Below are 25,845 nucleotides of genomic sequence, written 5' to 3' on the forward strand. Positions count from 1 at the left end.
GATCCACTGTCAACTGAGTCAATATCGCACACATCCATTGTAGACAATAATACACAACGCAGTGCTGAAGTCAATAGAGAAAACAATTCTGAACTCCCACTGACAACAGATGAATGGTGGAAGTGCACCACAGAGATGACTTACTGTAAGTTGAATGCATCTCGTCGATCTTCCCCACACTTTGATTCTTTGAGAAGTCCATGGCCTGCAACATAGTTGGACAAACAAAAAAAACATGTACTGTAGAGTGATCTTTTGCGTTTCAAGAACACACTAGACAATGTTATTTACAAGGGACAACGCATTTTATTGAACATGTTGTCATGTTGGGAACAACAAAAAGTATCCGGGGGTGCTGTGGCACAAGTCAGAGATGCTTTGATCAGGTATTGGTACGTACACGTTTGGTTTTCCCCTGAAGTTGGTTCCTGGCCTTCTCGTTGGCCTCCACTTCATTGGCAATGTCTTTGGCTGTGGACAGAAAATGAAAAGAGACCTTTAGGACCCTCCGGATCACAAGCATGGCTTGTTATGTGAACTGTTGTTTTCAACACATTAAGGTCTCTGCCCCTGAGACCACTGCTGAGGAAATAAAGCACAGCCAGAGAAACAAAACAAAAAACAGGAAACGATCAAGTGGTTCAAATTTTTGTTTGTGATTTGCACACAAACAAGGAAAGAAGTAGGCATAGCTCAGAGCTAAACTCTGTCCGCCGAGTTTAAAAAGATAAAGTAGTGTGTCGTTTACAGCCTTTATCCTCCGACATCTTATGCCCAACTACTAACTGAAAAGAGCTAAGAGGTAGGAGGACACACCATTATACATCTAGCATGATCATGTATCAAGGTCACTTACTGACATTCTTATAGCATGTACAAGTAATATACACCCTAAAGATATCATAGAAGCATGACAAATGCAAAGGCAAGAAAAAAATACTCGCTAGAGCTGAAATGATTTAAGTGTTCATAACAGTAGATTCTCAAATCATGTGCTAGGCTCAGAACAGGCCTTGGTGTTTGATTGAAACACTGCATCTCATCAGAGATGGGGTGTGTTCTAGGGATGGCCATGGTTATAATATTCTTGAATTATTTCTAAATGAAATTCAAATATCCATGTGACATTGTTACATACAAGGATATACCATGACATTTCAAATTCATAAATGAATAAAACCAAATGTTTGAATGTATTTCTTCATGACGTGCAACAATCACGGATGTCTATGTCTTACAAGTTGACATCACAGTATAGCACAGTAGAGCGCAGTGCAGTCCAGCACAGTGCAGTACAGTACAGTACAGTACAGTACAGTACAGTACAGTACAGTACAGAAGAGTACAGAAGAGTACAGTTCAGTACAATACAGTAAATTACACTGTACTCTAGTCTAGTGTAATCTACTGCAGGGTTTCCCAAACTCGGTCTTGGCAGAAGCTAATGGGTATCCATAACAAATATAAATACTACACAGCTGATTCAAATAACCAACTCATCATCAAGCTTGGATTATTTTAATCAGCTGTGTAGTGCTACGGCAAAAACCAAAACGTGCATCCAGGGGGGTCCCAGGACCGAGAACAGTACTGACCTAAACTCTACTTTTCTTTACTGTACTGTAGTGCTATACGGTATTGTATTCTACTGTAATGTACAGTACAATAAAGAAAGGTAGAGTATAGGTCAGTACTAGGGATTCATATTTTGCCGAAATCTAAGAAGTTTCAATATAAGGAACAATTCCTGGGAAATACCTCAAAAATCTGAAGTGCCCATTTAAAACCAAGAAGTCTAGATTTTGCTTGCCTGAAGAAGAGAATACTGTGATAAATTGCAGGCCACACTACTTGCCTAGAAATTTTTCAGCTATACTTTTCGTGGCTGTTTATTTACCACCACAGACAGATGCTGGCACTAAGACCGCACTTAGTCAGCTGTATAAGGAAATAAGCAAACAGGAAACCACTCACCCAGAGGCGGCGCTCCTAGTGGCCGGAGACTTTAATGCAGAGAAACTTAAATCAGTTCTACCAAATTTCCATCAACATGTTAAATGTGCAACCAGAAGGAAAAACATTCTAGATCACCTTTACTCCACACACAGAGACGCGTACAAAGCTCTCCCTCGCCCTCCATTTGGCAAATCCGACCACAACTCTATCCTCCTGATTCCTGCTTACAAGCAAAAATTAAAGCAGGAAGCACCAATGACTCGGTCTATAAAAAAGTGGTCAGATGAAGCAGATGCTAAACTACAGGACTGTTTTGCTATCACAGACTGGAACATGTTCCGGGATCCGATGGCATTGAGGAGTACACCATATCAGTCACTGGCTTTATCAGTAAGTGCATCGAGGACGTCGTCCCCACAGTGACTGTACATACATACCCCAACCAGAAGCCATGGATTACAGGCAACATTCGCACTGAGCTAAAGAGTAGAGCTGCCGCTTTCAAGGTGCGGGACTCTAACCCGGAAGCTTACAAGAAATCCTGCTATTCCCTGCGACGAACCATCAAACAGGAAAAGCGTCAATACAGGGCTAAGATTGAATCATACTACACCGGCTCCGACGCTCGTCTTATGTGGCAGGGCTTGCAAACTATTACAGACTACAAAGGGAAGCACAGCCGCGAGCTGCCCAGTGACACGAGCCTACCAGACGAGCTAAATCACTTCTATGCTCGCTTTGAGGCAAGCAACACTGAGGCATGCATGAGAGCATCAGCTGTTCCGGACGACTGTGTGATCACGCTCTCCGTAGCCAACTTGAGTAAGACCTTTAAACAGGTCAACATACACAAGGCTGCGGGACCAGACGGATTACCAGGACATGTGCCCCGGGCATATGCTGACCAACTGGCAGGTGTCTTCATTGACATTTTCAACATGTCCCTGATTAAGTCTGTAATACCAACATGTTTCGAGCAGACCACCATAGTCCCTGTGCTCAAGAACACAAAGGCAACCTGCCTAAATGACTACAGACCTGTAAGCACTCACGTCCGTAGCCATGAAGTGCTTTGAAAGGTTGGTAATGGCTCACATCAACACCATTATCCCAGAAACCCTAGACCCACTCCAATTTACATACCGCCCGAACAGATCCACAGATGATGCAATCTCTATTGCACTCCACACTGCCCTTTCCCACCTGGACAAAAGGAACACCTAAGTGAGAATGCTATTCATTGACTACAGTTCAGCGTTCAACGTCATAGTACCCTCAAAGCTCATTACTAAGCTAAGGATCCTGGGACTAAACACCTCCCTCTGCAACTGGATCCTGGACTTCCTGACGGGCCACAACCAGGTGGTGAGGGTAGTTAGCAACACATCTGCCAAGCTGATCCTCAACACTGGAGCTCGCCAGGGGTGCGTGCTCAGTCTCCTCCTGTACTCCCTGTTCACCCACGACTGCATGGCCAGGCATGACTCCAACACCATCATTAAGTTTGCAGACGACACAAGAGTGGTAGGCCTGATCACCGACAACGACGAGACAGCCTATAGGGAGGAAGTCAGAGACCTTGCCGGGTGATGCCAGAATAACAAACTATCCCTCAACGTAACCAAGACTAAGGAAATTATTGTGGACTACAGGAAAAGGAGGAACGAGCACGCCCCCATTCTCATCGACGGGGCTGTAGTGGAGCAGCTTGAGATCTTCAAGTTCCTTGGTATCCACATCAACAACAAACTAGAATGGTCCAAACACACCAAGACAGTCGTGAAGAGGGCACGACAAAACCTTTCCCCCTCAGGAGACTGAAAAGATATGGCATGGGTCCTGAGATCCTCAAAAGGTTCTACAGCTGCAACATTGAGAGCATCATGACTGGTTGCATCACTGCCTGGTATGGCAATTGCTCGGCCTCTAACCGCAAGGCACTACAGAGGGTAGTGCGTACGGCCCAGTACATCACTGGGGCTAAGCTGCCTGCCATCCAGGACCTTTACAACAGGCAGTGTCAGAGGAAGGCCCTAAAAATTGTCAAAGACCCCAGCCACCCCAGTCATAGACTGTTCTCTCTACTACTGCATGGCAAGCGGTACCGGAGTGTCAAGTCTAGGACAAAAAGGCTTCTCAACAGTTTTTACCCACAAACCATAAGACTCCTGAACAGGTAATGAAATGGCTACCTGGACTATTTGCATTGTGTGCCCCCCCCAACCCCTCTTTTTACGCTGCTGCTGCTCTCCGTTTATCATATATGCATAGTCACTTTAACTATGCATTCATGTACATACTACCTCAAATTGGGCCGACCAACCAGTGCTCCCGCACATTGGCTAACCGGGCTATCTGCATTGTGTCCCACCCACCACCTGCCAACCCCTCTTTTACGCTACTGCTACTCTCTGTTCATCATATATGCATAGTCACTTTAACCATATCTACATACGACCTCAATCAGCCTGACTAACCGGTGTCTGTATGTAGCCTCGCTACTGTATATAGCCTGTCTTTTTACTGTTGTTTTATTTCTTTACCAACCTATTGTTCACCTAATACCTTTTTTGCACTATTGGTTAGAGCCTGTAAGTAAGCATTTCACTGTAAGGTCTACTACACCTGTTGTATTCAGCGCATGTCACAAATAAACTTTGATTTGATTTAATTTGGTCACTGTGCCAGGGTTCTCCCAAAATAAGACTGTCACATTTTTTTTCTTTATTTAACTAGGCAAGTCAGTTAAGAACAAATTCTTATTTTCAATGACGGCCGAGGAACAGTGGGTTAACTGCCTTGTTCAGGGGCAGAAAGACAAGTTTTTACCTTGTCAGCTCGGGGATTCGATCTTGCAACCTTTCGGTTACTAGTCCAACGCTCTAACAACTAGGCTACTTGCCGGCTTGGCTGCACCACTATGTAAAGATTTCACAGCAAGTGAAACTGATGTTAAGTAATGATAGAGTAACTTTGCTCGCCAATGACTGTTGTTAATTGCGAAACAGTTCGTTCATAAATTCTGAGAGTTATCCTCAATTAATTCAGCACATTTCAGCAGTAGGCATAGGCTCTCTCGAAAGAGCGCACGTTCAGGACACACAGACGACACCCTCAATAGGCTATAGCATTGTCGATTGATAAACTTTGTAACGGCAGTCAAACAAAAGTCAAATTACCAAAGTTGTAAGCTTGCTAGATAACCTCCAACTAATGACAGAATATCTCCTATTTGTCAAAATCGAGTTGATGATTATACAGATAGCAGATCAGTTCATGAATAACGGTCAGATGAAGATAGGAAATGTTTTAAATATGAAGGTATCTTAACGGAGACCAACTCTTGTTTTTAAAAATTACCATAGTGGCAGACGGCAGGTAGAGGTGAGGGGCGTGGTGATTGAAGGGAGATACCTGGCAGCCCACTGGCTCCACCCCTGAACCTTATATGGACTTCCTGTCCCAACGAGGCGAGCCTGTGGGTCATTAAGCCAGGGAGTGCTTGGGGATAAAAGAGGAAGCGGCCTGCACAAAGGGGTAGAGAACAGAGAGGGAGTGTGAGAAGAGAGAGAAATAGCTGTCTGATTACCGGGAGACCCATGGGGCGGCACACAATTGGCCCAGCGTCATCCAGGATAGGGGAGGGTTTGGCCGGCAGGGATATTCTTGACCCATCGCACTCTAGTGACTCTTGTGGCTGGCCGGGCGCAGTGCACCCTGACACAGTCGCCAGGTGTAAGGTGTTTCCTCCGACACATTGGTGCAGCTGCCTTAAGTGGGCATTGTGTCAAGAAGCAGTGCGGCTCGGCTGGGTTGTGTTCCGGAGGACGCACGGCTCTCGACCTTATACAAGCAGACTTGTATAACATGCTAGCAAAATCAATCACTGTAATCAGCTAATATATGAGCAAACTAGAATAAAAATCATTAGCACTGAGCTAACAATTCCCAAGCCTAATTGTTACCACATATCCAAATTTCAGTGAAAACAAAAATCTGATATTGATTGATTTACCTAGATGATTCCCCCACTCTTGTCTCGCTGTCCCAGTCAAAACAGTGCTGAAATTATATTCTAGGTAAGCACACACACAACTATTGCTTTAAATTAGCATAACAGTTGGATATGACTTTGGGAGTTTCATTATAAGCAAAAATTTGATACATTCCTTAAATTGCATTAGTCTACATTATTTAAATAATTTCATAATTCAGTGGATCATAACTAAGGTGAGTTGTCTAGGCCCAATGGCTGTTTCCTAGTCTCCTCACTCCGCCCACCTCCGCCGCGTTGTTCTCAACACCACTTTAAATCAATATAGCGCACTGTTTTCTAGACATCTGGCTTGTTTTCAGGTTCGCCTCATTTCATTTCTGTGACGTCAAACCAGGCAAGGCCTCGGGCTTCAGCTCACCGGAGTTGGGTCTGAACGGGATCGCACTTCCAGTTCTGATGAGAAGTCTAAACTGCATTTGGGTCTTGTGTGCAGTCCGGCAGTATCAATTACGTGCTTTGAATTTATACCGACTTTGTGTGACGTAAATACACTAGGCTAAAGATTTCCATGTGACAATCTGTTTGAATAATGGGCTATTTTTTTACAATCAGCTGCTGTGCATGTGTATTCTGTGGAATTGCACTAGTGCAACATTGGGGAATATTTTTGTAATTTTCTGGATCTTGTCATTTTATGTCCCGGGATCCCGGTTACCGGTGTAAATCCCTAGTCAGTACAATACAGTACAGTACTGTAGAGTAGAGTTTTAATCAAACAAAATGTTATTGGTCACATACAGTTGAAGTCGGAAGTATACATACACTTATGTTGGAGTCATTAAAACTTGTTTTTCAACCACTCCACAAATTTCTTGTTAACAAACTATAGTTTTGGCAAGTTGGTTAGGACATCTACTTTGTGCATGACACAAGTAATATTTCCAACAATTGTTTACAGACATATTATATCACTTAATCACAATTCCAGTGGGTCAGAAGGTTACATACACTAAGTAGACGGTGCCTTTAAACAGCTTGGAAAATTCCAGAATGATATGTCATGGCTTTAGAAGCTTCTGGCTAATTGACATCATTTGAGTCAATTGGAGGTGTACCTGTGGATGTATTTCAAGGCCTACCTTCAAACTCAGTGCCTCTTTGCTTGACATCATGGGAAAATCAAAAGAAAATCAGCCAAATACCTCAGAAAACAATTGCAGACCTACACAAGTCTGGTTCGTCCTTGGGAGCAATTTCCAAACGCCTGAAGGTACTATGTTCATCTGTACAAACAACAGTATGCAAGAATAAACAGCATGGGACCACGCAGCCGTCATACCACTCAGGAAGGAGACACGTTTTGTCTCCTAGAATGGATTGTACTTTGGTGCGAAAAGTGCAAATCAATCCCAGAACAACAGCAAAGGACCTTGGAGCTGGAGGAAACAGGTACAAAAGTATCTATATCCACAGTAAAACGAGTCCTATATCGACATAACCTGAAAGGTCGCTCAGCAAGGAAGAAGTCACTGCTCCAAAACAGCCATAAAAAGCCAGACTATGGTTTGCAACTCCACATGAGGACAATATCATACTTTTTGGAGAAATGTCATCTGGTCTGATGAAACAAAAACAGAACTGTTTGGCCATAATGACAATTGTTATGTTTGGAAGAAAAAGGGGGAGGCTTGTAAGCCGAAGAACACCATCCCAACCGTGAAGCACGGGGGTGGCAGCATCATGTTGTGGGGGTGCTTTGCTGCAGGAGGGACTGGTGCACTTCACAAAATAGATGGCTACATGACGAAGGAAAATTATATGGATATATTGAAGCAACATCTCAAGACATCAGTCAGGAAGTTAAAGCTTGTTCACAAATGGGTCAGGAATTGTGAAAAACGGAGTTTAAATGTATTTGGCTAAGGTGTATGTAAACTTCCGACTTCAACTGTACGTGTTTATCAGATGCTATTGTGGGTGTAGATAAATGCTTGTGCTTCTAGTTCCGACAGTGCAGCAATATCTAACAAGTAATATCTGACAATTTCACAACATATACCCAATACACAAATCTAAGTAAAGGAATGGAATTAAGAATATACAGTATAAATATATTGATGAGCAATGTCAGAGCGACAGACTAAGATACAGTAGAATAGTATAAAATACAGTATAGAAATATGAGATGAGTAATGCAAAATATGAAAAACATTATAAAAGTGACTTTATTAAAGTTACATTAAGAAGTGACTAGAGTGCCATTTATTAAAGTGGCCAACGATTTCAAGTCTGTGTATATAGGCAGCAGCCTCTCTGCGCTAGTGATCGTTTTTAACAGTCTGATGGTCTTGAGATTGAAAAACAGCTTCTGTCTCTTGGTCCCAGCTTTGATGCACCTATACTGACCTCACCTTCAGGATGATAGCGGGGTGAACAGGCAGTGGCCCGGGTGATTGTTGTTCTTGATGATCTTTTTGGCCTTCCTGTGACATAGGGTGCTGTAGGTGTCCTGGAGGGCAGGTAGTTTGCCCCCGGTGATGCGTTGTGCAGACCGCACCACCCTCTGGAGAGTCCTGCGGTTGTGGTGCATTGCAGTTGCCGTACCAGGCGGTGATACAGCCCGACAGAATGCTCTCAGATGTGCATATGTAAAGGTTTGTGAGGGTTTTAGGTGACAAGCCAAATTTCTTCAGCCTCCTGAGGTTGAAGAGGCATTGCTGCGCCTTCTTCACCGCACTGTCTGTGTGGGTGGACCATTTCAGTTTGTCAGTGACGTGTACGCCAAGGAACTTAAAACTTTCCACCTTCACTGCTGTCCCGTCGATGTGGATAGGGGGGTGCTCCCTCTGCTGCTTCCTGAAGTCCACGATCATCTCCTTTGTTTTGTTGACGTTAGTACAGTAGGCTTGGGCGGTATCCAGATTGTCATACTGTTCATGTACCATACAGGCATTTTTGGTAATACTGGCACCTAACACATTCAAACCCCCCTTAGCCTCTGTAATCCGAAGGTTAGCAATGCTAACAAGTACATGTAAAATCCTATGGAGAATGCTAATGAGTGCATTGCGAACATTTTCAACTGTCTTTGACCTAAACTATTTGCAGGACATACATCCCAGCTCATAAAGTTTTACAAGTAAAAAAATAAATAAAAAAATAAAATAAAAAACTCTACTCAGAGTTTGCTGCACGCACAAAACAAATATTAGACAGCATGGCTCTTGCTCCAGGAGGGGATCCTCTGGTGTTAGGCTACCAAACTAAGCTTGATTTTGGAAGAAGCTACCCACTTAGCTAGATAGCTAACTAGCTACTAAATTAACAAACCAAATGCACTACTGCAGAGCATTTAGCACATTTTAGACAGTTAACGTAATAGTTATAAGATATCTAGCTGGCAAACACTTAGTTATGAATTCCATACTTCAACTAGCACGCTCCCGTGGCACATGCTGCACAACAGTGAGTGACTCACAAGGCTCTGGTCTCTCGTCATTGTGTGCTTGTTAACAAACACCACGTGACTCGGAACTACAGGTAAGCTTCATAATGAAAAATGATGTGGTTATCTCCTAACGTATTACACAAGTTGACTGCAGGTATTTACTTAAAATGTAGCTACAAATATATGAATTTATTTAAAAACATAAAATAAATAGATTTAAATGGTATTGACGGAATTGATTAATCATCCCGTGGCTATTTCCAAATATCCTGGTATACGGTATACCGCCCAAACCTACAGTAGAGCACACTAGAATAGAGTACAATATAATTCACTATACTGTACTGAACTCTACCGTACTGGACTGTAGGGATGGGCATTTGAAATTATTTCACTATTCGAATAATATCATGATTATCCAGATATACACACACATGTATTTACATATACAGTGCATTCGAAAAGTATTCAGACCCCTTGACGTGGTGGCAGCATCCTGCTGTGGGGATGTTTTCAGTGGCAGGTACTGGGAGACTAGTCAGGATTGAGGGAAAGATGAACGGAGAAAAGTACAGAGAGATCCTTGATGAAAACCTGCTCCAAAGTGCTCAGGACCTCAGACTGAGGCGAAGGTTCACCTTCCATCAGGACAACGACCCTAAGCACACAGCCAAGACAATGCAGGAGTGGCTTCGGGACAAGTCTCTGAATGTTCTTGAGTGACCCAGCAAGAGCCCGGACTTGAACCTGATCGAACATCTCTGGAGAGACCTGAAAGTAGCTGTGCAGCGACGTTCCCCATCTAACTTGACAGAGCTTGAGAGGATCTGCAGAGAAGAAGGACAAACTCCCCAAACACAGGTATGCTAAGCTTGTAGCGTCATACCCAAGAATACTTACGTAAATGTGAATACTTACGTAAATGTGATATTTCAGTTTATTTTTAATACATTTGCAAAAATTGCTAAAAACGTATTTTTTCTATGTCATTATGGGGTATTGTGTGTAGATTGATGAGGGAGAAAACGATTTAACCAATTTTATAATAAGGCTGTAGCGTGACAAAATGTGAAAAAAGTCACTTGTATCTTCTCTTTGTTACAGACGAGGTTTAAACACCTTCCAATTAATTTGTCTGTATTTATTTATCTGAATGTATTTTTCAAATCAAAATCAATCGTTATTTATATAGCGCAATCTGTTTCACAGGAAAAAAACTAATAAAAAACTGAAATATTTACTACAAACATAAGAGGATAAAAAAACAAGACTAAAAAGGCAACCTAAGGAAAAGAAAAGATAAAAAGGCGTGTTTTAAGATCTCTTTAAATATGTTCACAGTTTTGACCCCCCCCCCCTTAGGTTTTCTGGCAGGCTATTCCAGAGACTGGGGGCAGAGTAGGTAAAGGCTACCTCTCCATGCCTCTTGGTCCTAGGCTTTGGGATAGTTAAAAGGCCAGTGGCAGAGTATGTGAGGGACCTATTGGGTACATAACTCAAAAGCATGTCTGATTTGTATTGGGGTGCACAATTGTGGAATGATTTAAAAAACAATATAACAATCTTAAAATGTATTCTAAAACTCACTGGCACCCAGTGCAGAGACTTTTAAAATATGGTGAATTGTGTGCTCTCTGTCTGGTCTTGGTCAGTTCCTGTGCTGCAGTATTCTGAATGTTTTGCAGTTGACCACTGGCTTTCTTGGGTAGGCCAGACAAAAGAGCATTACAGTAGTCAAGCCTGCTTGTAATAAAAGCAGAATCTCTCTGTGTCAACCTGAGATAGAAACGTCCGCACACTTATTTATGTATTTAATGCATTAGGGTTATTATTACTGCTTGGATAACCTTATCTACTATTATGTATTGATTTACTTTTCCTTCTTTATGCGGTGCGCACTGCACAGAAAGCCAAAATAATTTTCGCTGTGAATCATTGTAATGTTTATATGTGTCAATTACTCCCGTAAGGGATGGGTTATCAACTGGCGATTTGACACGAAAATAACATTCATTAATTCAGTCAGTCTAAGGCTCTATGATTTTTTTAAACCGTCAAACAACAGCTGTTGTGTATATTTTTTGTAATGAATGTCAATCATGAATGACAGCTTCATGAATCGACAATGGCCAGAAACGTCTAAAGCTTTCTAGCAGTTATACAATGATGGCTTTGAATGATGGAAAGTCAATTTATGGTGGTCAGAAAACTGCTCTGGCATTTACTGTCACAATTTTACCATCATCCATGGTTGACTCCCTGCCATCTTCATTATTCTACCACAGTGAAAATGGCACTCTCACCTGATTTCGGTTCCAGGGCGTCACACTGGGCGTTGTAGAAATGTACAAAGTCCTGGTGCCTCCTGACCAGCTGATCTTTGTTACCCTGGACAGAGAGGTGGCACTCCTTCAGCCTCCTCTTCAGCTCCTGCATGGACAGCAGCGTGTACACCAGCTTCCCCATCGGCCTCCTCTTAGCACCTAGGGAGCTGTAGAACATGAAGCCATAAGGAAGATCAGTTTATAACCTACTATAACATGGTCATTATATATTAAGCCTACACAGTTATGAGCTCTGTAGTGAGACAGATATTCAGTGTTACTATTATTCCATGATGAACTACAGTGTGAAGTGTTGTTATTGCAGCTCTCAAGACCTCTGGCTGGCCCAATAAGAGTCCATCATAGGGAGGGCACCACAGAGGAAGACAACATGAATGTTATAGTTAACTTAAGGCCTGATATACAGGGAGGGAGGGGGGCTCTGTAAAAAAATTATATTAGAAGCCGGGAGTCACTCAGCTACCACTTGTCAGATCAGATGCATATAATTAGAGCCAGGCAACTTGGCAGCAGTGTACAGTATAAAGCTCTTTCCTAGCGCTGACCTCCCTGTAAGGCCAATAAATCAATTGGGGTTTTAGCTGGGCTTTCCAAGTAATTATTTTTCGGTTCACTCTGTTCGGTCCCCTCTCCTACCACATACGTAATCATAATGTAGACTAGACTTTCAAATAAGCTGCTTTTCAGATTGAAAGTCAATGACTATTTCAGAGCCGGATAAGGTTCTGCCCACATGGCATCTTTTCATCACCAAGCCGTGATGCCTGTATTTATTGTACAGTAGCATTGAAAACTCTCCAGCTCCTATGCAGAGCTGTGTGGCAGGTCAAATGTGTTGAAGAGTATAGGAACTTCTGTAATCCATCACTCTGACATCAAGGTCCGCCACACATCAAGGGTTCCATGCTGTCACGCACACTTCGCCTGTTTCTGACGGAGCCTCAGATGTCACAAGCCTACATTAATCATACCGTGGAACCTTGCATTAGATTTAAGCAGAAAGGAATATTTTCAGGTTGTAGACATCAATTTCCTTAGAGGAAGGGATATTGTCTCCCCAAACATAAATCTAAACATGATATACAACACAGACAGAGACACATCCAAATAGAAGTAATATACCCCACCTAGAGCTAGCTTTACATCAGGGTTAATCTTGAGTGGCGCAGCAGTCTAAGGCACTGCATCACAGTGCTAGAGGCGTCACTACACACCCGGGTTCGATCCCGGGCTGTATCACAACCGGCTGTGATCCCATAAGGCGGCACACAATTGGCCCAGCACAGTCCGGGTTAGGGGAGAGTTTGGCCGGGGTGTTGTATCATTGTAAATAAGAATTTGTTCTTAACTGACTTGCCTAGTTAAATAAAGGTTAAATAAATAATACAAAATGTTATGAGAATTCTTTAAAGGGATAGTTCACTTTTTTTTTTAAACGTTTCAGCCTTTTCTCTGACTTCATTAGTGTTTTTGTTTCAGGGAAGTCGAAAATAAGTTTAAACTTCCAAAAAGTTATCCACCTCTTGAACCCCTGTGAGATGTGTGTCCACTAGTACCTCCTAAGGCTCTCCTTCTTCTCCCCTCGGGTCAGACAGGTGTCCAGGTGCTTGTTGATGAGCTGTTCAGAGATGCCCACGGAACACACAGGACACTCCACTGCAAAACACACACAGACATAGGATTTAGAGACAAATACACACATAGAAAAGAAGAGACATTAACCATGTTCACATGCACTACAAAATATCCAGTTATTATTTGGGATGCTCAAGTATTCTATTTTTAAGTTGACTCATATAAACATCATATCCCGTTTACAATAACCCAAATAAGCTCGATTCCCTGTTTTGAGAAACCTGAATAAGATGCCTGGTATATGCTAATCTTAGACGGGACACTGTGGCATGTAAACATCTTATCCAGTTAACTGTTTGTTTTTCTCGGTCTGCATAAGCTCAGTTTCACATAGTATCACCTTTGAAGTTCAGATGGGAACATTAATAGTTAGAATAGTATCTGAAGTCTGGACACTGACTGTAGGCCGCACATGTAACCTTATAATATTAACTCCTGCAGAATTAAATGTTTCTTGCAGTAAAATGACAGACCAAATGTTTGTCATCTAAGACGAACTGAAATACTGTCAGAAACATGTTGGATTGTTTCGCAGCTTTCATTTGCCTGAAACCGGTCAACAGTGATGTCATTTGAAAATGTTGCACGGAAATTGAAAAAAGTCTTCACTCCACGAGTGAAGGAGAAAGAAAAGAGATAACTCTATCAATGTCTAGATTGTTGATGCATTGATTAAATCGATCTATAACATTCTGGTGAGCAAGTCATGTATCTATACTGAACAAAAATATAAATGCAACATGCAACAATTTCAAAGATTTTAATGAGTTACAGTTCTTATAAGGAAATCAGTCAATTTATATAGATTCAATAGGCCCTAATCTATTGACTTCACATGAATGGGAATACAGATATGCATCGGTTGGTTACAGATACCTTAAAAAAAAGGTAGGGGCGTGGATCAGAAAACCAGTCAGTGTCTGGTGTGAACACCATTTACGTCATGCAGCACAACATCTTCTTCGCATAGAGTTGATCAGGCTGTTGATTGTGGAATATTGTCCCACTCTTCTTTAATGGCTGTGCAAAGTCCCTGGATATTGGCAGGAACTGGAACATGCTGTCGTACACGTCAATCCAGAGCATCCTAAACATGCTCATTTCTGGTGAGTATGCAGGCCATGGAAGAACTGGAAATGTTTAGCTTCCAAGAATGGTTTACAGATCCTTGCGACATGGGGCCGTGAATTATCATGCTGAAACATGAGGTGATGGCGGCAAATGAATGGCACGACAATGGGCCCCAGGATCTCGTCAAATTGCCATCGATAAATGTAATTGTGTTTGTTGTCCATAGATTATGCCTGCCCATACCATAACTCCACCACCACGGGGCACTCTGTTCACAATGTTGACATCAGAAAACCGCTCGCCCACACGTCTGCCATCTGCCGGGTACAGTTGAAACCGGGATTAATCCGTGAAGAGCACACTTAAACCAGCGTGCCAGTGGCCATCGAAGGTTAAAGTTTGGCCACAACGCCAAACTGCAGTCATGTCAAGACCCTGGTGAGGACAACGAGCACGCAGATGAGCTTCCCTGAGACAGTTTCTGACAGCTTGTGCAAAACTTATTTGGTCGTGCAAACCCAGTTTCATCAGCTGTCCGGATGGCTGGTCTCAGACAATCCCGCAGGTGAAGAAGCCGGATGTGGATGTCCTGGGCTGGCGTGGTTACACGGGGTCTGCGGTTGTGAGGCCGGTTGGACGTACTGCCAAATTCTCTAAAACAACGTTGGAGGCGGCTTATGGTAGAGAAATTAACATTCAATTATCTGGCAACAGCTCTGGTGGACATTCCTGCAGTCAGCATGCCAATTGCACTCTCCTTCAAAACTTGAGACCTCTGTGGCATTGTGTTGTGTGACAAAACTGCACATTTTAGAGTGGCCTTTTATTGTCCCCAGCACAAGGTGTACCTGTGTAATGATCATGCTGTTTAATTGGTTTCTTGATATCCCACACCTGTCAGGTAGACAGATTATCTTGGCAAAGGAGAATTGCTCACTAACAGGGATGTTAACACATTTTCGCACAACATTTTAGAGAAATAAGCTTTTTGTGCATATGGAAAATGTCAGGGATCTTTTATTTCAGCTCATGAAACATGGGACCAACACATTACATGTTGCGTTTATATTTTTGTTCAGTATAGTTATAGACAAATTGATTAACAAATAGCCTACCTAATATCGGAAACGATATGCAGAAAAATAAGAATATTCTGTTTTTTCATGGTTCAGCAGTGGCGTTTGGTGCCGTTTAAGATGAAGGATGGCATTTAAAAAAAAAAAAATGTTTATAAGCATGGCCTATTACAGCATATTGGATGACTGTCATTCATATTCCATTTACCCAGCTTAATGTAACATCGATAGGTTTAGGCTACATGATACTCTAATTTTCCCTATACCCATCATGAGGTTGCTACAACCAAGCCTATGAATGAAAGTTAACAGCGTAGATCAAGAGAAATTTGCGTAATCAAGGTGACAGACAGTGACACATTCAATACCGCCTTGCACACTTGCCTGCATCTAGCTGATCTAGGGTGTAATCATTAGTACAACAGTTGCAAACAATAATTTATAATGAACAAATGCAGGTATGTTCATCTCCGTTCCGTTGCATAATTCCTTTTCGCACCTACCTGCTCTCCTACTCTCACCTCTTCCATTTGCTTGTGGACTTCAGTGCACAACGAATACATCAGCTATCTGTGACCAGGTGAAAAAACCTTTCCAAGCCAAACCTTCACATCATAATCGCTAAACAACACAGCCTACATTGTTGTCACCATATTAGCAGATGTCATACCCAACATAGCTACTAGAACTAAAGCATTAGTAAACCCGCTACAATCATGCAGTACAGTGTACAAGCAGATTAGCAGTTACACCGGCAGGCCCCGGTGGCAATAAATTAATAAAACCAAAACCTACCAGAGTTGTATTTTTCCACTTTCACTTAGCAAGTTAGCTAACATAGCATCCCTCTTGGTTTGAGCCAGGTGTTTGAGCAAGCTAAACTAGCTAGCTGCATTTGCAAACTAAGTGAACGTGTTAAAAAAATGAAATATAGCTAGCTCTCTCTCGCTTCTTCAAACTAGCTTTCCACTGTGTTAACCTACAGAGTACTGTTGAGGCTACTGTTTTAATTATTTGGTGAAGTGAATATATTTAGTATAGTTTTATCTAAAAGGGATAACTTGAATGTTTTATTATTAGACATTTTATGAAATTCACTAAAAAGGATGGTCCTCCCCTTCCTCCTCTGAGGAGCTTCCCCTGAGATACAGGAATACTCAGGAGTGGGATATCACACTATACATGCGTAGGGCCCTATAAAATATGTTGTTTTCTTTTTTTACTTGATTACATTTTCTTTTTTCCTAAATTTAGTTCTCTCTGTTTAGTTTTCCAGGTATCTGTTTTCCTGTTTTTCACTCTCAAAAATCACACTTTTTAAAAATAGAAAAACCACTAAATTGGATGTTTCAAGTTCACAACAATGGTTAAACTGGCGACCACTTGAAGTCTGGTAAAAAATATATATATTTTGGGTGTAGTTGCACTTATCTAGCAAGAGGCTATTGTTTAACTGTGTTTTTGTAGCGCACATGTGATGGTAGAGTTAAATGTGATGGTAGAGTTAAATACCCACTGGTTTGATGCAAATAATCATGATATCATTCTGCCAGGTAAGCATAGGCTACTTTGTACAGTAGTTAATTAATCTAGAATATTTTTGGGAAAACCTTTCCATCTACCAGAAGACTTTTCATTAGCATCATCACTAACGACTACACAAAGTGTAAGCGCACCGCACATACAGACGGGGATTTCTCATTGCCTCTTCAAAAAGATGCAGGAAATACAAATCACTGATGAATTCTGTTCAGGTCTCATGATAAACTTGTACAAATTAATAAATGTTCAATACTTTTAGTTGATTCCCTACTAAATTCAATAAAAAAAATTATATCATTGAATTCGTTTTAATGTCTGGATTCCGTGATTCTGTCCGTGTTCTCCGCATCGCATATTTTATAGGGCCCTAATGCATGTAAACAGTTTATCCTGAATAAGACCTTAACCGGGATATGAGCTATTATTCTGAATACTTTTCATTAGCATCATCATGTAAACGTGGTCATTGTGAAATGGCCACTGTTCCATGTAGCATTGAAATCATCCATCATTTTAAAATGGACATGAATATTCTATGCAACTAGTACAATGAAAAAAAAGTACAACTAACATTGCTTTCCCATTTTAAGCATAGGCCCATATGCATTAGAAATACTGTGTTTTGGCAGCCAAGTCTTCCTCAAATTCTAAATGTTCTAGTGGAAAATATCATTAGTGTCTCCACACCACACACACACAAGACTTCCTGGAGACTCCTTCCTGCAGACAGGCCTCACCTTTAACTACAGGCTTCATGTCCTGTGATGTGGACGGTGAGTCAGCCAGAGACGCCAGCCCTGTCATGGAGATGTCCATCTTCTCAATCTTCACAGACACCAGCACCGGTATCTCCTCCTCCATGGGTTCCTTGTTCACAGAGACCTGATGACCAGGGTCTACTTTCACAGTTTGTGTATGACGTGCTAGCAGGGCCTCTGTAGTGAGAGATGTTGTGGAAGTGATTGGCCCCTTCTGGAAAAAGTGACTGAGGATGGAGCCATCCTTCTTGGGGCCCATGGTCTGTCTGTGTGTTTTACACTTGACAGCAGAGGCTGGGGTCTTCGGGGATAATGGAGGTGAGTCGAAATTAGCTTTTGACAACTGCTGCCTGGGATAAGCAGGCGGGAGAAAAGAACATCAGAACTTTAGTGTGAGACTGAAGAAATACAATGAGTTGGTCACAACAGAGGAACAAGAGGACAGAGCTGACAAATCCTCCAGGTCTAAGTAGTCTGATAAAATGCATTGACTATTCCACACAGATATGCACACCAACCAAAAATGACACACACACACAGTGACAGTGAAACAAAGGCTCACTAAATTACTAAACAAAAACAGTTGTACCTATTGAGGCGCATGCAGACTCTCTAGAGAAGGAAAGGTTTGGGACCCACTGGAAAGAGGAGAGGGTTATCTGCCAATAAATGCTGCTGACAGTAATGTGAGCCCCTTGACGAAAACTGCACATGTCCAATTATCTCGCACTTTCTTGCGGAGCGAGAACGAGTCGGCCAGTTGGCCACAATCTTGGAAATGTGGAAAGCAAACAAATAGAGCTGGTAGCTGCAGAGCCATTACTGGGCAATAAAGTGGAATCAATGAGGTGTGCAATGCTCTGCTTTCCATATTGAAACCCTTTTATTTGTCTTCGCTCTGAGCATTAGAGCAGGTTACAGCACACGCAAGGCAGCCAGCACCTTCACAGCACACACCATACGGTGTAGGAAAGGCCATAAAACTCCCACTAGGACAGGTGCTCAGCTGCTCCCAGTACCTTACCCCCTGCCTCTATTAGTAAATATAAAGCCACAGGTAATATTATGCACAACCAGTCTAAATTAAATGCACTTAATGAAGAGGTGGCAGTGTGGTGGGCAGTAATATTTGACATGTATATACAGTATAGTGTATATGCTCACTCCTTCAAATGCTCTCATGCCATCTGAAAAACACATCTAGTGGCAGTAACACTATCACGTAAAGCAGCCAGGGTATCAGGAGGGCATCTTGTGCTTTGGGAAACCGAAGGCTCCACTCTCAGTGTTTACCCTCTATGCAATTCTAATTAATAAAAACATTTTAAGCTAATTTCCTGCAATTCTACACATTTTGCAATGACTTATGCCATGTTAATAATGATACCGGAGTGAGAGTGACTAACAAAATCAATGGAGGCTCCGTGAAGATCAGGGCCCCTGGGCACGTACCCTGCATGAAATTAGCTTAAAATGTATTCAGCCATGATTACTACAAGTTTAGATAACTGGCTAGACTAACTTAGCAATCTAAAAAGTATTAGTTGACATGGCTAAGTAAGTGACTGGCAATGACTGACACAAGAGAAAAACTGCTGATGCACAACCAAATTTCGAAATTGCACATTGTGTATACTACTATTCTAACAGTCAATTAAGATCCCGACTGGACATGTCACGCGATCCACCAATAACACTGACGTTTCTTCGGTTTCATGGGAAAAATTCCAACATTTAGCCTAGGCTAATGCAATAGGTTTAATAGAGGCTGACAATAAGGCTAAGTATAAATACACACACACAAACATTGTTTTTTCTAACGATATTAGATTGTTAATTTACCCCTTTAAACCAAAGCAGTAGTGTTTTTGTTTAAAAGTATTGATTACCATGTAAGTTTCACTAATACTAAGCCCACCATGACTTGGTAGGTAGCAGATCAAAGTCAGAATTGGAAGAAGTCCCACCCTTATTCAATAGTAGAAATGCCTCTACACAAATCTCACTGCAAGCAATCTTTATGGAGATCATCAAAAAGCCAATACTTGGGTTATGGGAGTTGATAAAACAGCAAGCCGCAACACAAGTAATAAGCATAGAGACTAAATGGGTGCCTTTGTCATTCTTTCATGGCTTCTCTCATTCCAGCATTGGCACGGAGTCAGGAGTCAAACTTTGTAAATACTGCATATGACCAAACTGAATCTCCCCTGGGCTCCCTCACTTAGATCCACTGAGTTACACTCATCCTGCATCTGCTGAACAAAACCCTGGAAGAGTCTGGGCTTTGTCATAATAAACAGCGCACCTCAGAGGGACAGGCCATTGTCTGACTGCCTATTGCCTTCTAATCGGAGTTACATCATAAACCTTTCCTCCACTATTCCATACATCACCCAGTAGGAACATTGTAATACTTTAGAAAATCATTAGCTACAATTTTCAGAGGTTGAAAGATGCTGAGGTTAATCTGCCAAAGTAGAGAATAGTGTAGTTAATAAAACATTAGATAATCTATTCTCTTTGTGCTTGATGACTATTCATAGATTCTAAATTAAGACAGGAAATGGAACAGATTGGAGTTAACTATATCTGTAATTAGATGAGAGAACCAATGACTTATCTGTGTTATTGGCACAGTGGGCAGCAGTGATGCGCACCACGAGCACACACAGTTGCACAGACATCTATGTACCTCCATGGCCTTTAGGGAAGAGTGTCGATGTACTGCTTCCCCACACAAGGTGTGATTTGGCATGTGTTGAGCCCAGGTCACGGAGGAAGGGATGACTTGGAGATAATCTAAGCCTACATGACAGTTTGATCTGATTGCCTGCCTGATTTACTATTCAGAGGCACAGAGCGCAGTTCCATTGTGAATAACAATGAAGAGAGGAGACCCATGGTTTGAGCCAGGAATAACCAGTTTCCCAGAGGAAAGGGCATCCTGATAGTTACTAAGAATCCAGGAGATCTGCTCCCTAAACAGGCTGTCACCAGCCACACACAGCGTCCATTTACATTAAAAACAACATCCATATAGGGAGGGAAATACATTACTCTAAAGGCCAAAGGAAAGTATTCGATGCTGCTTGGTTTCTTGTTGTCATTTTGTTGACACAACGCTATGCAACTGTCCAAACACAAAGTGGTAGAGAAATGGTCATAACAGCGGGCGTTAAAGAGCTGATAATAAATAGCAGGCCAGGCCAGAAGCACACCAAAGGTGAGCGGGGGTCAGCGGCAGGCCGGGGAGAGAGGCCAGGGTTTTGGGAGCTCATTGATCATGAATGAGCAGACCTGAAGTCACCAGAGGATCGGATAGAGTCAATACAGCCTCCTTAAAGCTGAGAGTCTAATTGCATTTCAACTGTCCCAGGATATTGATTCTAAAGTTGCCAGGCAGCTTCCTGCACAGAAAATGTTACCTACGACAAATAGCATCTTAAGCCCAAAGTATCAGAATATCTCATAGTTTGCTTTTAGGGTCAGATACTTATGGCCTCCTATCAAGTATCTAGCCTAGTAACAACTTATTAAATAACTACATGATCAGTTAGGTAGGCTACTCAGCAAAATGAACACATTTCAGAAAGGACAAAAAGTAGATGAGAGTCAAGACATACAGTACAAAGCAAGGACTATGCTATTTGATTGCATCTCAGACAGCAGGGAAATGAACAAATGTGTACTCTGTAAACATCCTGCTTTCTGACGGTCCAGTCCCACATGCTCCCTGCTAGACAAACAGGAAATTAAAGGACAGAGGAGAGGGCAGCCACATAAGTCACTCTCTCCAAACCCCGATGGCCATCTGAAATTCCTCAGTTGTAAATTAGAGCTTTCTGAGGGATGACGCCATTCAGATGATTGACGTGAGTGAGCAGCATGGTTTAAACATTGATAACAGCAGCACCGCGAGATCAAGTCTGCTGCCTGCAGCCTTAAATCCTGCATGGGCAAATATATAATTTTTTATGCTCACTCATAAAATACTCATAAAACAGTGGACTTACTTACTGGGAACATCCATTTGTGGAATTACTACAGAAGTGCAAATATATTTTATGTTATTCACTCAATATCATGCCATGGTCATAGTCTTGTTGACAACAGCATTGCATTGTAGTAAATAAGAAATAATGCAATGCAAAAAAGAATATAGCTCAGGTACATTAAATAGAAATCCCCATTTGATTATAAAGGGAAATCCACAATTTAGAGGTGTATTAGTAGCAGGTAAGTAGTAAGATGTTAAATAGAAATGGTTTAAATGTTGTTCACCAGAGGGCAAATTATAATCTAGTCAATAACAGTAGCATCCCCTGGCATGCATTCCTAATCTTTCACATTCATTTTTGTTTCCTGGTATTTTTACGATGTAAGCTCAAAACAACCTTGGCTTTTTTATGTGTTTGTGGTTGAGGATATGTTTTTGGTGTCCTGTAGTAAATATCTCTTCTGTCGTTTTCATTACTCCATTACTGCCATTCCCAAGGCCAAAGTATACACAACATTGAATTGACTTGCTCTACCAGTGTGTCCTGCTACTATGAAGGGAAAAGGACATTGTTATCATTCCTTTCATTTTATCCTCAGGATTATCATTCTGAAATGACAACATTTAAAATGGCATCCCCAAACATCGGCACAAAAAGTGTATTAAAAGGCAGTCCTCAAAACCAGTGTTTCCCCAAAGTCGGTCCTGGGGCCCCACTGGGTGCACTTTTTGGTTTAAGCCCTAGTACTACATAGCTGAATAAAATAACAAACTCATCATTAAGCTTTATATGAATCAGCTGTGTAGTGCTAGGGCAAAAACCAAAACGTGCACCCACGGGGGCCCCAGGACCGAGTTTGGGAAACCCTGCTCAAAACAGCACTTTTGAATGGTTTTGTATACTGACTGTATAAATCATTAGGAACACCTTCGTAATATTGAGTTGCGCCCGCTTTTGCCCTCAGAACAGCCTCAATTTGTCAGGGCATGGACTCTACAAGGTGTCGAAAGCATTCTACAGGGATGCTGGCCCATGTTGTCTCCAATGCTTCCCATAGTTGTGTCAAGTTGGCTGGATGTCCTTTGGTTGGTGGAACATCGCTGACACACACAGGAAACTGTTGAGCGCAAAAAAAAACAGCAGCGTTGCAGTTCTTGACAGACAAACCGATGCACCTGGCACCTCCTACCATACCTCCTCTTCAAAGGCACTTAAATCTTTTGTCTTGCCCATTCACCATCTGAATGGCACACATACACATTACATGTCTCAATACACGTCCTGTTCACCGGGCGTGTTACCTGTCCCAGACCTGCTGTTTTCAACTCTCTAGAGACAGCAGGAGCGGTAGAGATACTCTTAATGATCGGCTATGAAAAGCCAACTGACATTTACTCCTGAGGTGCTGACTTGCTGCACCCTCGACAACTACTGTGATTATTATTATTTGACCATGCTGGTCATTTATGAACATTTGAACATCTTGGCCATGTTCTGTTATAATCTCCACCCGGCACAGCCAGAAGAGGACTGGCCACCCCTCATAGCTTGGTTCCTCTCTAGGTTTCTTCCTAGATTTTGGCCTTTCTAGGGAGTTTTTCCTAGCCACCGTGCTTCTACACCTGCATTGCTTGCTGTTTGGGGTTTTAGGCTGGGTTTCTGTACAGCACTTTGAGATATCAGCTGATGTAAGAAGGGCTATATAAATACATTTGATGTCTCAATTATCTCAAAGCTTAAAAATCCTTTAACCTGTCTCCTCCCCTTCATCTACATTGATTAAGTGGATTTAACAGGTTACATCAATAAGGATCATAGCTTCCACCTGGCTTCACCTGGTATGTTTGTCATGGAAAGTTTCTAATGTTTTGTGCACTCAGTCTATATAAGTAATACACATGTATTTGCAAATAATATGCACTTTCAAACCTTTGCTTATCATTTTTCTACAAAGAAAGGAACCTGCCAGCTGGGCTTATGGTATCAGGCATACCCTCAGCCATCAAACACTGAGCTTGGTGGCTTTTTCAAAATATACATTTTTGCAGTTTCTCTATCATGAATTGGTAGTTCATCTATCATATAGGTAGGCACAGTTGTGCTGTAGGGGGTCTAGTTGTCTGAGGAGATGCCTCTATATATTCTAAGAACGAGAAATAGGCTAGATACAGTATGTTTACATTCATCTACCAGCATATCATGTAATTATTTCATACACAATATAGGTACCTTGCAGTTTGAAAGTTTGTGACCAGGTCATCCAGTATCCGGTTGTTTCTTAGGTCCTGTTCTGTTGTAGGCTAAAATAGAGAAAAATACATGCCTGCCTGATTTTGACATATGGAAAGCGTAAACAGATTCAATTAAAAAGACAGCTTCATTGTCACAACGATGCAATGCATTCAGTACCACCAGGGATCATACTTACTGAATTACACACTGGACATTGCAACTTGTAGGACATACATTTTCTTATGCACAAAGAGCAGACTGTAAATAGAAATGTACATAATCAGGTGTGATTATACACTATTGTTAAGAGACAAGTGGTGCCATCTTCTACACACCAGGCTATAGCTATAACATGGTCTTGAAAACTAATGCTGGATAGTTTGGCGACAATATCCGGTTAACTTACAGTTGTGAGAGCATTTTGTCATCACTGCGATACTCAGGAACTCAAAACAAATGGGACATCGGAGAAGGGTATCAACATTCTGCATACAGAAAGAATAGTGGCAGGTACTGTAGACTAGTATGATACATGGTGTGCATCACATTTACATTGTTGTTCACACTACTGGGTTAGCTAGCTGGCTATTATGCATCATGTTTAAAAAGGCAAAACAATAAAAGCAAGTTAGTTAGCTAACTTGCTGTCTGACAAATATTCTGTACTAACTAACGTTAGCTTGTTATCATGGAGTTTGGGCTATTTTGCGAAAATAGTTATTGTAAGTAGCTAGACTGTAGTTCGCTGACGTCGACGTTAGCTTGTCAATGTGGGAGTTTTGAACTAGCACTTACTTTGCGGCAAGTCAGATTTGGTGGTAAATCCGCTTCAGTAAAATTGGCCATGATGATAGTTCTCTATAAACAGTGGTTAAAAGAACGAATTTAGAAAGAAACTGGGGCTACTAGCTATGTTTCATTGTATAATTCCGCGCAGATGTATTTTCATACCAAATGCACTCTTCCGGTAGGATCATGTCAGTTCCTGTCTCGGTTTGCTCTTCGTGACCAATGCGCACACATAAATGTACCGGTTGGGCGGAGTAGCTCACAAACCTTTGGCCCGTTATTTTATACCACAGTCATTAGACAGAGAAAATGTGCTATTGGTTTGACCACTGCTCCTGTCTGTACTTGTCTTGACTTCATGCATGGTTACTTATCTGTAAAGTGCTTGTCATCCAAATACTTGATATACAGAAGGTTTATGTTCGTATGGTTTGCTTCAGAAATTCTACATTACTAGAATGGAAGGTAAGCCTCCTCTGTCCCATAGAGATCCTATTAAATTACTAAAGGGGCTAATTCATACAAGCCTTAAAAGTTTCAGAATAGAAATGGCAGCCATATTGGTTTGCCAAGAGGCACATAAAGGACTCTCAGACCATGAGAAACAAGATTCTCTGGTCTGATGAAACCAAGATTAAACTCTTTGGCCTGAATGCCAAGCGTCACGTCTGGAGGAAACCTGGCACCATCCCTACGGTGAAGCATGGTGGTGGCAGCATCATTCTGTGGGGATATTTTTCAGCAGCAGGGACTGGGAGACTAGTCAGGATCGAGGGAAAGATGAACAGAGCAAAGTACAGAGAGATCCTTGATGTAAACCTGCTCCAGAGCGCTCAGGACCTCAGATTGGGGTGAAGGTTCACCTTCCAACAGGACAACGACCCTAAGCACACAGCCAAGACAACGCATGAGTGGCTTTGGGACAGGTCTCTGAATGTCCTTGAGTGGCCCAGATAGAGCCCGGACTTGAACCCGATCAAACATCTCTGGAGAGA

At 41.9% G+C, this 25,845-nt stretch overlaps 1 protein-coding gene across 2 annotated transcripts in view; it reads right to left on the reverse strand.

Annotated features, from left to right (window-relative positions):
• The window catches only part of LOC120061513 (E3 ubiquitin-protein ligase RAD18-like), a 96,447-nt gene extending 71,404 nt beyond the window's left edge, over positions 1–25,043 (reverse strand). For both annotated transcript variants that reach the window (XM_039011416.1, XM_039011407.1), the window contains exons 1-9: positions 24,857–25,043; positions 24,468–24,546; positions 24,258–24,319; positions 24,059–24,129; positions 17,808–18,178; positions 13,303–13,402; positions 11,705–11,892; positions 401–471; positions 145–205 (exon numbers count right to left, since the gene is read on the reverse strand). In XM_039011416.1, coding sequence (XP_038867344.1) covers positions 145–205; positions 401–471; positions 11,705–11,892; positions 13,303–13,402; positions 17,808–18,178; positions 24,059–24,129; positions 24,258–24,319; positions 24,468–24,546; positions 24,857–24,907 — 1,054 coding nt within the window. In that variant the 5' untranslated portion in view covers positions 24,908–25,043. The remainder of the gene's footprint in view (positions 1–144; positions 206–400; positions 472–11,704; positions 11,893–13,302; positions 13,403–17,807; positions 18,179–24,058; positions 24,130–24,257; positions 24,320–24,467; positions 24,547–24,856) is intronic.
• Positions 25,044–25,845: the final 802 nt, after the last annotated feature.

The sequence above is a fragment of the Salvelinus namaycush genome, chromosome 2 (assembly GCF_016432855.1).
Source record: "Salvelinus namaycush isolate Seneca chromosome 2, SaNama_1.0, whole genome shotgun sequence".
Classification (NCBI taxonomy): Eukaryota; Metazoa; Chordata; class Actinopteri; order Salmoniformes; family Salmonidae; genus Salvelinus; species Salvelinus namaycush.